Consider the following 12,459-nt stretch of genomic DNA (forward strand, 5'->3'; position numbering starts at 1 on the left):
GAAGCAGAAATAGGCACAGACAGATGAATACACCCCAATTCCAGGAGAAGGGGTGATGGCAGAAGGATAGCTTGACACCAAAGGCTCACAATGACATTTCTTCTAACGATGCTCAGGCAAGCTCAGAATGGTCACTTATGAAATAAACTGACTCAGAGAATTCTTTTTCAGATGCTCCAATTTCTACAGAACTATGATTATTTTCTAAGCCACATGTATCACAGAGCACAGCCAGCTCTGTGACACATGTGGCTTACCCAACTACGACAGCCAGCCAGCTGCCCACAGCTACCCTAGGCCTCCTACCAAGGCCATATTCTGAGTCAGAAATGAAAGAATTAACTGATATGCCACAAAAGTGTGTTAATAACCTCATGAAACACACCTACACATATATACACAGTGCATATACATTCACACGTGCATGTAAGTGCTTGTGGATGGGTGTATGTAAGTATATACAGGTATAAAGAAGTAGGTAGGTGTTTCTTCCCTGGTTGATAAAGGAGGAGAGAACTAGGTCACAGTTCAAAACTTATTTGACCATTTTCTCTAGGGCAAATCATACTTGCCTACACAAAAAGAGGGCATTTTCCCACTGGGCAGAAAGAGAAGGAAAGAAGCAATATCCCCATAACGCACTATATAGGTGATATATCTATACATACTCTTTCCTGCCCCCATGACAAACTGCCTTCTTTCTATCTTTTGGGTTGGCCAAAAACTCCTTTTAGCTTTTTATGTAAAATAGAAGACATATTTTTCATTTTCACCAATAATTTTATTGATTTGGATATTCTGAGTTGTCTGCTCTCTCTTGCTATTGGCTTCTAGTAGGTAGAGGGCAGGGGTGCTGCTAAACATCTTCCAATGCATAAGACAGCCCCACAGCAAAGAATTATTTGGCTAAAATGTCAATAGTACAAAGAAACTTCACAAACTCCTTTTGACACATTTAATCCATTATAGCACCTTCTCCATACAATGCACAAATCTTTTTTTGCATCTCAGTTGCTTTTTCACCTTTCTGGAAGTAATAAAGGATAATACACCAAAACTATTGCATATTTTCTTCTACATTCAATATTGAAGTGGCTTCACAAAAACTCACCAATTTTAATGTTTTTTAAATGCACACTGATATGACAGCTGTCACAATAGAATCTAACAAAAGTGTTTCAAATGAAGTTTATGACAACTAAGCATTACTAGAGCCAAGAGACAGAACTTTTTGGGCAACCTAATAAATAAAAGCCTTTGTAGTCTATAGAAGCATATCAAATATATATTTTTAAAAATTGGTTTCCTAAGCCAGATATGAAAGAGCACATATTGTAGGACTCCATGTATAAAAAGCACACACAACAAAACCTGGAAAAATTAATTGATGCTGTTGGAAGTCAAGAGAGTAGTTACCCTTCATGAGGGGACAGGGGCGCAAGCACTAGTAATGTTCTCCTTATTGGTCCAGGTACATGGGAGTGTCTCCTTCATGAAGAATCAGCAAGGTATACACTTACATGCACTCTCCTGCATGCATATTATACTTCAGTAGAAAGTTGTTTTAAAATTTAGCTTCCTGATAATTTACACCTTGTCACTAATTTATATTGCTCTCTTCCTGAGACATTATATTATCCAGAGATTATTCAGAGCCATGGAATTTTCTCTAGCAACAAATATAAATTGATTAATTCTATAAAGCTTATTAGTCTTCCTAATTACACAACTGATCAAATAGAACCTCTGGGCAGTTTCATAAGATCACTTTTAAATCAATTATTGGATAGAAAGTTAATTATTTTAGAGGTCTGCTTCTTACCAAACCTCCCTATTAGCAACTCCTTTACACATGGGGAGGGGGTAGAGAAACCTCATTATTGTACATGAAACTTTTAAAAAACATACTTTCAAATCATACACTTTTGGTATCACAAGACTTGAGTCAAAATCTAGTTCTATCTTTTTTTTTCACTTCACTCCACTTGACAATGGTAAATTAGAATGATATTAATAAAGGGGAGAAATCCCAACAAGCTAAGGAACTTGGGAGCAAGGAACTCTCCAGCAACGCAACCTAAGAGCACCCTGCCCTCCACTCTTTCATACTGTTACTCACCTTCCTCCTACCAAATTTTAAGCACACTCATACTACTTTCTTCCCTGCAGAAAAGGGCCACTGAAGAAATTTGTAGTAACAAAAGCACTGGACCAAAGTCTAACCCAGGTGTCTTACATGACAGCATGATGATTCTATCTGAAAATTTAATCAAAGCAATAGTTTTTCTTTTTCCTTCAGTGGAATGGATTACCTTAAAAGGGTTTTTTAATTTACATATTGAAAAGTTGGGATGTTTCAGTAAAAGAATGTTTAAGTACTAAAAGTAAGACTGCTTTCTTTCCCCAACTAGTTTGGGAATTAGTTAAAAAAAAATCCTTCTTTAAAAAAATATATATTGATGGCTGAGTGCTATCAGCTACAAATGACAAATGTCTCTTTATAGACTCTGTGTTTTGAATGCAATTCTCTATCATTCTCTCCCCCTCTGTGCTGCTCTTACTATGAAGGTTTAAGCTTGGGGAATTGTTCCAACCATGTTAAGCAGTGAGTAGGAAGGCTGATACACAACTACATATAGATATACAGTTAATCTGGAGCTGGATCTTGGGGTCCACCCATTAGTTTACAAGTACGGAATTCCTAAACCACACACCCCTCCAGCTTTCCACTAAGCACTGCAGCAGATAAATATGTAACCTGTCAAACTTCATGTTCTTTAAGTCTAAAATGGCACAATAGTGTCCATAATGTATAGTTTGGTTGCAAGAATTAGATGACATAATGCACAAAAAGCAATCAGCACTGCCTGGCACACAGTACATGGGCAATGACTTGTAACTATGTTTGCAGTAATAAAAACTCTTCGTCTGAAGGATGACTTTACAATATCACTTGACAAATACAGAATTTACACAGACTAATACTCTGCCAAAAAGAAAAATTATCTCTTAAAGTAACACAAGTTAAATGGGTGTAAAAAGGCTTTGAGTGGAGCATGGCTCCTTGCCAGATGACTTTCAGTCTCTGAATGCAGAACAAATATATTTTTATAAACAGGTCCAAAAAAGACCACAGACTTTGCAGCAATCCGTTACAAGTCACTTACACTCTCTGAGCCTCAGTGTCCTCACCCATAAAATGGGAATCATAACCACAGTGTCAGGTAATACTGGGGCTTTCGATGTTATTTGCAAAAGGCCTAACAGTATCTTGCACATCAAAAGGGAATCATTTTAAAGTAGACAGAATAAGGGGATTCATCAGAGGTTTTGTTCAAAACTGGAAAATTTTTAAGAGAAAAATTTCCATCCTCTGAACTTCATTCTTCCCTTCTTTGTAGCATTCTTACACTTTGTCTTGTGCTCGAATCAGTTGTGCTTCTCCTAAGGCCACACAGGTTGATCTGATTTTATTTATCTCCATGTCTTCTTCCAGCCCTACACTGCAGTCCTAGAACCTACCAGTGGCTTGTCCAAAGACAGTAATAAAATGATCCTTGAAAAGTCCAACTGCAGGAGGCTTTTTACTCTAACTCACCCTGAGGAACACAGGATTCTCCTTCAGAAAAAGGAAGACAACAGAAATATTCGTAGGCTACAAACCAGTTTTTTTAACATCAACATGTGGTTGCCTCTAGAGCACCCCCTGGCCTGCAACCCAGGCCTACTGGGGATGCCTGGCCTGCAACCCAGGCATGCACCCTGACTGGGAATCGAACCAGTGACCCTTTGGTTCACAAGCCGGCACTCAATCCACTGAACCACACCAGCTAGGGCCACAAATTAATTTTTTTAACCACAGGAGAAGTTTCAGAAATAATATTTTGCTTAGCTTACTTCATTTCCTACTTTCTGCTAAGATAAGTGTGACATCTGAGAGCAAGTCTTACCGATTTGCACCATTTCTTCATTACCAGCCTGGAAAGGTGGGGGGAAAGAAAGAAAAAGAAACCGTTACTGGGTTTCATCTTATCACCCTGTGTGTTTTATTTCTACCATTAATGCTTTTCAGGAGCTAGCTAATCAGGAGATGCTGGATACTGGGATTGGTGCCTTTTAAAGGCTGCACCTGGGTTTGTAGAAGGTTCTTGCACAGTGAGCAAGAGCCAAATCAGTAACAATTCAGAGCAGCGAATTGTTTGCCCATTTTTATTTTAACTACATATTTATGAAGTTAGCAAAATTAAATACTGGCACTCAGTATTTTCTCTGAAAACTCCAGATACTGGGTCATGATCAGAAAACAGTCTCTATACTACACGTGTGAAAAGAAGCCTTAAAGGAGGGGGGGCTGACTTATCAGTCAAGACTAGGCAATTCTATACTTTGTACCCTATGTTCAGACCAGGCAGTCCGGAGATTCTACAGAAACTCACAGACACATTCTCTACCCAAAGCCCCACCAGCCCTGTGCTGATGTGAATTGCTACAAATGGCTGGGCTCCTGCAGCTCAGCCTCTGAAGGACTCTTCTGAGAGCATCGAGCTTCACCTTGAGTCTCCGAAGGGTGGGGGCTGGGCCAAAAAGAAACAGAGCTGCACTCTGCTTTAAAGAGGAGGAGCTGTGCAGAGGGGGAGGGGAGAGTAGCAGCCGGCGCCTCCAGCCTGTGCCCAGGAAAATGCAGGGCAGGAAACGTCCCCAGCCCCCTCCCCAACTGTCAAACCCCAGCCCCGCCGCAGAGCTCCCAGGACACGTGTCTGCTGGATCGCTCCCTGTCCGACTCAAGGACTTCCTGAAACCCCCGCCTCCGGCTGCCCGAAAAAGCTGTGAGTCAGTGAGAAGAGAAAAGCCCCGCGAAGCTGACTCCACTGCAGCAACCAGAGCCCTGGGATCCCGGTCCCAGGTCCAGAACTTCATTGAAGCGCCCAGACTGCCCTCCGGAAAGGGGAAGCCCAGATGGGCCGGCGAGGATGCTCATGGGCTGCAGTTTGTCACCATTAATTATTACGAATGCCGCAAAGTGGTGGGGCCCTAGGTGTGACAAGCCGGGGCTCCGGGAGAGCAAGTCAAAACCTCTCGTGCAATTCAACCCCCCACCCCAAAAAGCCCCGCGCGCGCTGCGCCCAGCCCTCAAAACTTCGTTCCTGAACGCGCAAGATAACGGGGAAGGGTGGGAGGGGGAGGAGGGAAGAGAGGAGGGGAAAGAGGGGAGGAACTTTTTCGGGAAAAGGTTGGGTTTGAGTTTTTTATTATTATTTTCCACTTACTTGTCCATCAGCTGAAGTCCTAACCTGTACCAGAGCGGCTGCTATCAACCAAAGTGACAGGAGAACCATCACGAGTCGAGTTCACTTTTCAACTACTGGGCAAAGCAAGTGCCCAGAGCACACCCCCCCAAAATAAGTTTCTTTTAAAAAAATTAAAAAGAAAAAAAATGCAGAATTTTAAAAAACGGATCTTCTGTGCTTTGCTTCAATGAAAATGAAATTTGAGCTCTGAGACTGGCCCCCTCTGCTCTGCAGTTCTTTCCACTTCACCTTCTCACCCCGTCCTCCCAAACGGAGCGAGCAGGAGCGAGAAGGTGCTGCGAGCCCGGCACGGGCTGAGCCGGGAGAGGGGGGAAGGGACTGGGGCTTCCACTACCTCTGCCCAGAGCGGCTTTTTCTAGGCTTTTCGAGCACCATTGGTCCCTAAGGTTAGAGCGGAGAATGCTTGGGTCCCCTGGAGTACAGCAGGGGGAAGTATTAGCGAGACAGACGAGCGAGCGGGAGCGGGAGAAAGAGGCAGGGAGAGGGCGACTCCGCCGCGCACACGGAGGTGGGGGCGGGAGGAGCCGAGGGGAGGAGGAGGAGGCAGGCGGAGGAGGTGGGAGGGGTGGGCCGCACGCCGGCTCTGGTGGCTGGTTAGGCGGCCGTCTGCTAGCGGCGGGCGACCCGCAGGGTGCTAATAAGGAGGCCAGAGCCCCCCGGGCGGCTCCTCCCGCGGAGGTGCCCACGTCACGCGGGGCCCGGGCCCGCGCCCCCTGCCTGCGCCCGCGGCGGCGCTCGCGGGAGGACGGGGAGGAGAAGAGGGACCCCGCGGGCCAGCGGCCGCAGGCAAGGTCCGGGTTTGAAACCGCACGGGGGCTTGGGTGGTCGGTGCTCGACCCAAAAACCCGGATCCTCACTGTCCCTGCGAGAGGGGCAGGGGAAGGGGAGGTCCGGGGCAGCAAAGAGTCCCGAGTGGTGGGACAGGCTTGAGTTAATTATAGGAAGAGGAAGGGTCCTGGGCTTTACAACATTCACTTCGTCCAGCCTGCCCTGTCACCGGTGAGCACCCCTGGCACTTCCAGGTCTTTAGGGCTTGGCTATCACCCCTCCAGACGCCAGTCGCCTCCCCCATTTGGTGGGGGTGGTCCCTGCCCCCTTTAAGTTCTTGTTTATGCATCATTCGTTTATACTGATTTCAAAAGATACTGTGTCTCTTCCTTGACTCACTGGCTGCTTCTGTTTATCACTAGAGTACACAGGCCTCAGCGTCTCTTCCTCTCCCCAAGATTAAGTTATCAGATGATTTCTGCCCCCTGTGGCCCAGCGCTTCCAGGCAATAGATCACACCAACCTGGGCTCAAGAGCCCGCGGGAAATGAGTTTGCTGGAATCCAAACCCAGGTCCACTCCCTTGGGGTGGTCTCCTGAGGGTGCTTTCCAGGGAGCAGAGGGGTGGAAAAGGACCGCACATATCTTGGACCATCACTGACCAGCTTCTAACAAATACTCACTCCCAAAAACAAACCATGAAAGAGGAATGATTAGGCACAAATTATACCATTAGCTTTGTGACTTCAACTGCAGAGAGTCTTGCAGGAGCCTACCTGAAATAAAATATGTAGAAGCTAATGTTTGTTTTGCTAAGGGATACTTCCATTAAGTCATAGTTCTTTTTTTTTTAAGTGTGAGTTTGGAGGGCTTCCTATGCGTCGATTTATTATTTAACGGTGGCATCTTGACTTCCCAAAGCAAGATTTTGTGCTCACTGATGTGTTTTGTTTCGTCAAAATCATATATACAGGACACTTAAACATGCAAATGAGAAACCAGATAATTGAATGGCCCCACCTAGTAAAAAGGGGTATTATGTTAATTAGTTATTAGTTGTAATTATAATTAGATCCCAGCACTCCAGTATCTCTGTTACTTTTTTCCTTTAATTAAAGCCTTCAGCACTTTTGCAACCTGTCATTGACTTACTATCCAAGAGTGATTTGCTGATTTTGTGCTTAGTTTGCTTATTCATTAAATAAATAATATCCATGCTCTCTAAATAAACATTGTATCAATTTACACTAACAAGTAAAACAATGTTAGAATACAAATCAGAACACCTGGATTGTAGGCCCAGCTAACAGCTCTCTGACCTTGACAAGTCACTAAAACTCTATTTTGGTTTTTCCCTATGACATACTTCAGCTCTAAAATTCTCTAATTCTAAGTAATAACATATACTATATTTAGCTATGGCATTACAATAGTCCTTTTTGTGTTAGTTTTACAAAGTTCAGACATTTGTTATCACATATTTTCTGACATAATAATGTGCTTTCGTGAAACCAGTGGCTTTAGACATTTTTGGCCATGACCATAGGAAGAAATGTAGTTTCATTGTGACCCAGTAAAATGGTCATGATTCAATACTTATACATGCAACAACCCTGATACTTTCTATCCTATTTGTTTCCTGTTTGGGGTTTATTTTCTCAAATACTGGTCATGATCCACTTCATTAATTTTATAACCTAATGAGTCATTACCCCCACTCTGACAAACATTGACTTGAGAGTATATGATAAGGTTTCCATTGCTTGGATTCTAGATGAGTTGAGTTCTGATTAATAAGCATCTCCTGATATAGTCTAAGACAAAGTTTCTCAAAGTATGCCCTGAAATGCTGTTATTTTTTTAAATCACTGACAGTCAGCTAAAGTTTGTGAAGTACCTAAACAAAATGAAATTAATTTCTTTTTTTCAGAACTTCATAAAAACTTTAATATCCTAAGTATGTTGTGATTCCTCCAGAGGGACATGTAGTGCTCTTTGGTCCTCTCACTGATGTGACCAGAGATTGCTTCTGTCTCACGCTTTATCCTACAAGGAACATTCCTGGGGAAACACTATTACAAAGGCTATGAAATTAAAATGAAGTTGGAGTCAGATAGGTAAGATTCACATGCAGACTCAACCTCAGTTTTCTTAACTCTAAAATCAATATAATGATATTGCTTTCACAAAATGTTCATGGTGATTAACATAATCTTGCATGTAAATAACACAGTAAGGCTGAAATGAATTTTTTTTAAATGAAACTGTATGGCATAGGTACAGATGGCTCACTGGTAATGAAATAGGGAAAGTTCTAAGAGAGGTAGGATAATATAAACAGCTAAAATAAATGTTTAGTTTACCAGAGATAATGTTGGTAATCAAAAGCAAAGAAGTCACTGAGTTCCTTCCACAAACTACCCCTACCTGCCTGCCTTGTGTCAGACCCCTGCCCTGCTGTCCCCTGCACATGAACTTGCCTCAGCAACTGTGTTGTTTCCCACACTCAGGTCCACACACTTACTTGTCTTGGTTTTTCAGTCTGTAACACCCTTTTCCCTTTCCACAAGGCAAAGAACAGTACAGAAAATGCTAATAGATGCTCCACAAAAATGCTAAACCAATGCTTATAGTATGTTTTCTTCCAAACTATGTTTTAAATAGTGTTAACATGAGAAATGCCCAACCTATAGAGAATTTTTATGAGTTTACATGAGCCAAACTGGTGACAGTTGCCAGAAAGCAAAACCTCAATGGATGGAGAAAATGCTCTGGAGAAAGGCAATTTTTTGCAGCTTATTTTACACATTACAATAAAAGGAGGAGATGAAGGGAAGGTTACATGAAATCCACTGGTGGTAGATTAAGGGGGTGGGAGAAAGCAAAATGGGGAAATCTCTGGGATTGGATAAAAAGGCAAAACAGAGAAACACATACATCTTTTACATTCGTGGGGACAGGAGAGTTAATTAACACTTATGGGGCATAGAGATGGTACTAGGGAACCAGATAACCATGAAGGGTTCTGTGGTCTTGTGATTTGGTGGTGGGGATTTTGCCCTGAGGGGTTCGGAAAAGGAAATTACTCTGATGTTTCAAAGGTATGTTATCTAAGATGAAAAGAAAAAAAAGTAGGTTCACTTAAAGTAAAGGTTAACCTTTCCCAAGGAAGCTGTAGCCCAGGACGTGACTACCACCATGACTCACTTTGTTAGGAATTTTTACATTCAAACTATCCTTTGTAGTTTCTGTCTATCTCTGAGTTTTTAAGGCCCACCATGCAGGCCTTCCCTGAGCTTGTCAGGTTTCATATGGGGCCCCTTTTTTGTCTACAGTAGAAAAACAATTTCAAAAGTAATCATATGCATGTAGTCTTGCTAATTCTGAAATCATCCCCTTTCAACTAAAGTTTCAGGAAATCGGTTGATGCAGGAGTCCCTAAATGGACTGCACAGCAGGAGGTGAGCTTGAACTTTATGCACTTGAGTTATCCTGAAACCATCCCCAACTCTTCCACGAAACTGGTCCCTGGAGCCAAAATGTGTGGGGACCACTGAGTTGATGTATGGACATTTTAACCTATGCATCCTTGTACTAGCAGCAATTAACTAAGCAGAGAGCTGTGTATGTGTGTGTGCGCTCTGTTTAAGAGTGGACTGTTCAATGCTGTGTAGTTTGCCATAATTTAACATTTTAATACCCAATGTTTATTGTGTATTAAACATATAATTATAATTTTTGTCATGTCTGCAGCAAAGAATTCATTTGTCAGTTTGTTGTTTCCACTGTTTATCTTTCCCACAGTGTTTTAAGACTATTTTTTTACAACTGTTTAAGGTTCACATCAGAATTGAGAAATTGAGGAGGAAATACACAGATTTACCATATACCCCTGCCCCCAGGTATGCATTGCCTTTCTCTGTTATAAGCATTACCCAAAAAGTAAGAAAAGTGTGGTACATTTATTAGAATTTAACCTATAGTGACATATCATCATCAAAACCCATAATTTGCATTATGGTTCACTTGGTTTTGTACATTCTATGAGTTTGGACAAATGTATAATGACATGTATCAATCATTATGGAATCACACAGAATGTTTTCACCACCCTAAAAATCCTGTGTGTTCTACCTGTTCATCCCTCCCACCCACTGACCCCAGGCCACCACTAATCGTTTTTAACTGTTTTCATAGTTTTACCTTTTCTGGAATGTCATATAGTTGGAATTATATAGTATGTAGCCTTTTCAGATTGCCTTCTTTTACTTAGTAACATGCATTTAAGTTACCTCCATTTTTTCCAAGGTTCAATTGCTCATTTATTTTTAGCACTGAATAATATTCCATTGCCTGGATGTACCACCGTTTGCTTACCTACTAAAGGACACGTTCGTTACTTCCAAACTTTGGCAATTATGAATAAAACTGCTAGAAACATCCAGGTTCAGTTCATTGTGTGGAGATAAGTTTTAAACTCTGTTGGGTAAATCTCGAAGAGCACAACTGCTGGATCACATGGTAAGAGCATGTACAGTTTCACAGAAACTCCCAAAGTGTCTTCCAAAGTGATTGTACCATTTTTGCACTTTTACCAGCAAAGAAAGAGAGCTCATGTTGCTCCACATGCTAACCAACATATAGTGTATAAGTGTTCCAGATTTTGGCCATTCTAATAAGTCTCTACTGGTATCTCATTGTCATTTTAATTTGCATCTCCCAGATGACATACAAAGTGGAGCATCTTTTCATATGTTTATTTGCCATGTGTGGAACTTCTTACAAGTGAGGTATGTGTTAAAGGTTTTGGGCCCATTTTTTAATTGGGTTGTTTATTTTCTTATTGTTGAGTTTGCAAATGTTTTCTCCCAGTCTGTGACTTATCTTCTCATTCTTTTGACCTTGTCTTTACCAGAGGAATTTTAGTTTTTTAATTAAATTTATTAAGGTGAGCTTGGTAAATAATATTATATAGGTTTTAAGTGTACAATTCTATAATACATCATTTGTATATTGCATTGTGTTTACAACTCAAAGTCAAATCTCTTTCCATCATCCCCTTTACACTTTACTACCTACCCCAGCCCACTGAATAAGAGGACATATTCACCAATTATACATCAATAGGTGTTCATATCCAGAATTTATAAAGAACTTATAAAACAACACCAGAACAAACAAACAAACAATACAATTAAAAAATGGGCAAAGGACCTGAACAGACAATTCTCCAAGAAGGATATACAGATGACCAATTGACACATGGAAAAAATGCTCAGCATCACTAATCATCAGGGAGATGCAAATTAAAACCACAATGAGATACCATCTCACACCTGTCAGAATGGCTACCATCAATAAATCAACAAGCAGCAAGTGTTAACAAGGGTGTGGAGGAATGGGAACTCTCATGCACTGTTGAGGGGAATGCAAATTGGTACAGCCACTGTGGAAAGCAATATGGAGATACCTCAAAAAATTAAAAATAGAACTGCCTATGACTCAGTGATCCCACTGTTAGGAATATATCTGAAGAAACCCAAAACACCAATTCAAAAAGATATACGCACCCCTGTATTCAAAGCAGCATTATTTACAATAGACAAGAGTTGGAAGCAGCCTAAGTGCCTATCAGTAGATGAGTGGATAAAACAGCTGTGATGGATTTACACAATGGAATACTACTTATTCATAAAAAAGAAAAGGAAATCTTATGCTTTGTGACAGCATGGATGGACCTGAGAGCATTATGCCAAGTGAAATAAGCCAGTCATATGATTTCACTCACATATGGAATCCTATAAACAAAAAAAAAAAAACCCTAAATAGAAACAGATTCATAGATAGACAGCCGACTGACAGCTATGGGGGGGGGGGATGGTTGCAGGGTTGGGTATAAAAGGTAAAGGGATTAATCTAGCACCAATTTATGATAAAAAAACACTCAGCAAAGGGGAAACTGAGAGACGTACCTCAAATTAGTAAAGGCCATGTATGACAAACACACAGCCAGTCATTCTCAATGGGCAAAAGCTAAGGAGTTTCCCTTAATATCAGAAACAAGACACAGGTGGCTGCTTTCACAACTCTTATTCAACAAAGTACTGGAAATTCTAGCCACAGCAATTAGGCAAGAAAAAGAAATAAAAGGCATCCAAATTGGAAAGGAGGAAGTAGAACTGTCATTATTCGCAGATAATATGATAGTGTACATAGAAAACCTTATCGCCTCCATCAAAAAACTACTCAACCTAGTAAGTAAATTTGGTAAAGTAGCAGGATACAAAATCAACATTCAAAAATTGATGGCATTCTTGTACAAAACAGTGAATTAACAGAAATAGAAACTAAGAAAAAATCCTATTTGCTATAACAACAAGAAA

The 12,459-nt window shown here is 41.3% G+C and overlaps 1 protein-coding gene across 1 annotated transcript in view; it reads right to left on the reverse strand.

Moving 5' to 3' along the window:
- ADAMTS3 (ADAM metallopeptidase with thrombospondin type 1 motif 3) overlaps window positions 1-5,336 on the reverse strand; it is a 232,634-nt gene extending 227,298 nt beyond the window's left edge. The window contains exons 1-2 of the mRNA XM_045858021.1: window positions 5,268-5,336; window positions 3,951-3,978 (exon numbers count right to left, since the gene is read on the reverse strand). Of these exons, the coding sequence (XP_045713977.1) occupies window positions 3,951-3,978; window positions 5,268-5,336 (97 nt within the window). The remainder of the gene's footprint in view (window positions 1-3,950; window positions 3,979-5,267) is intronic.
- Window positions 5,337-12,459: the final 7,123 nt, after the last annotated feature.

The sequence above is a fragment of the Phyllostomus hastatus genome, unplaced genomic scaffold (genome assembly GCF_019186645.2).
Source record: "Phyllostomus hastatus isolate PE091 unplaced genomic scaffold, TTU_PhHast_1.1 phas_scaffold_1674, whole genome shotgun sequence".
Taxonomy (NCBI): Eukaryota; Metazoa; Chordata; class Mammalia; order Chiroptera; family Phyllostomidae; genus Phyllostomus; species Phyllostomus hastatus.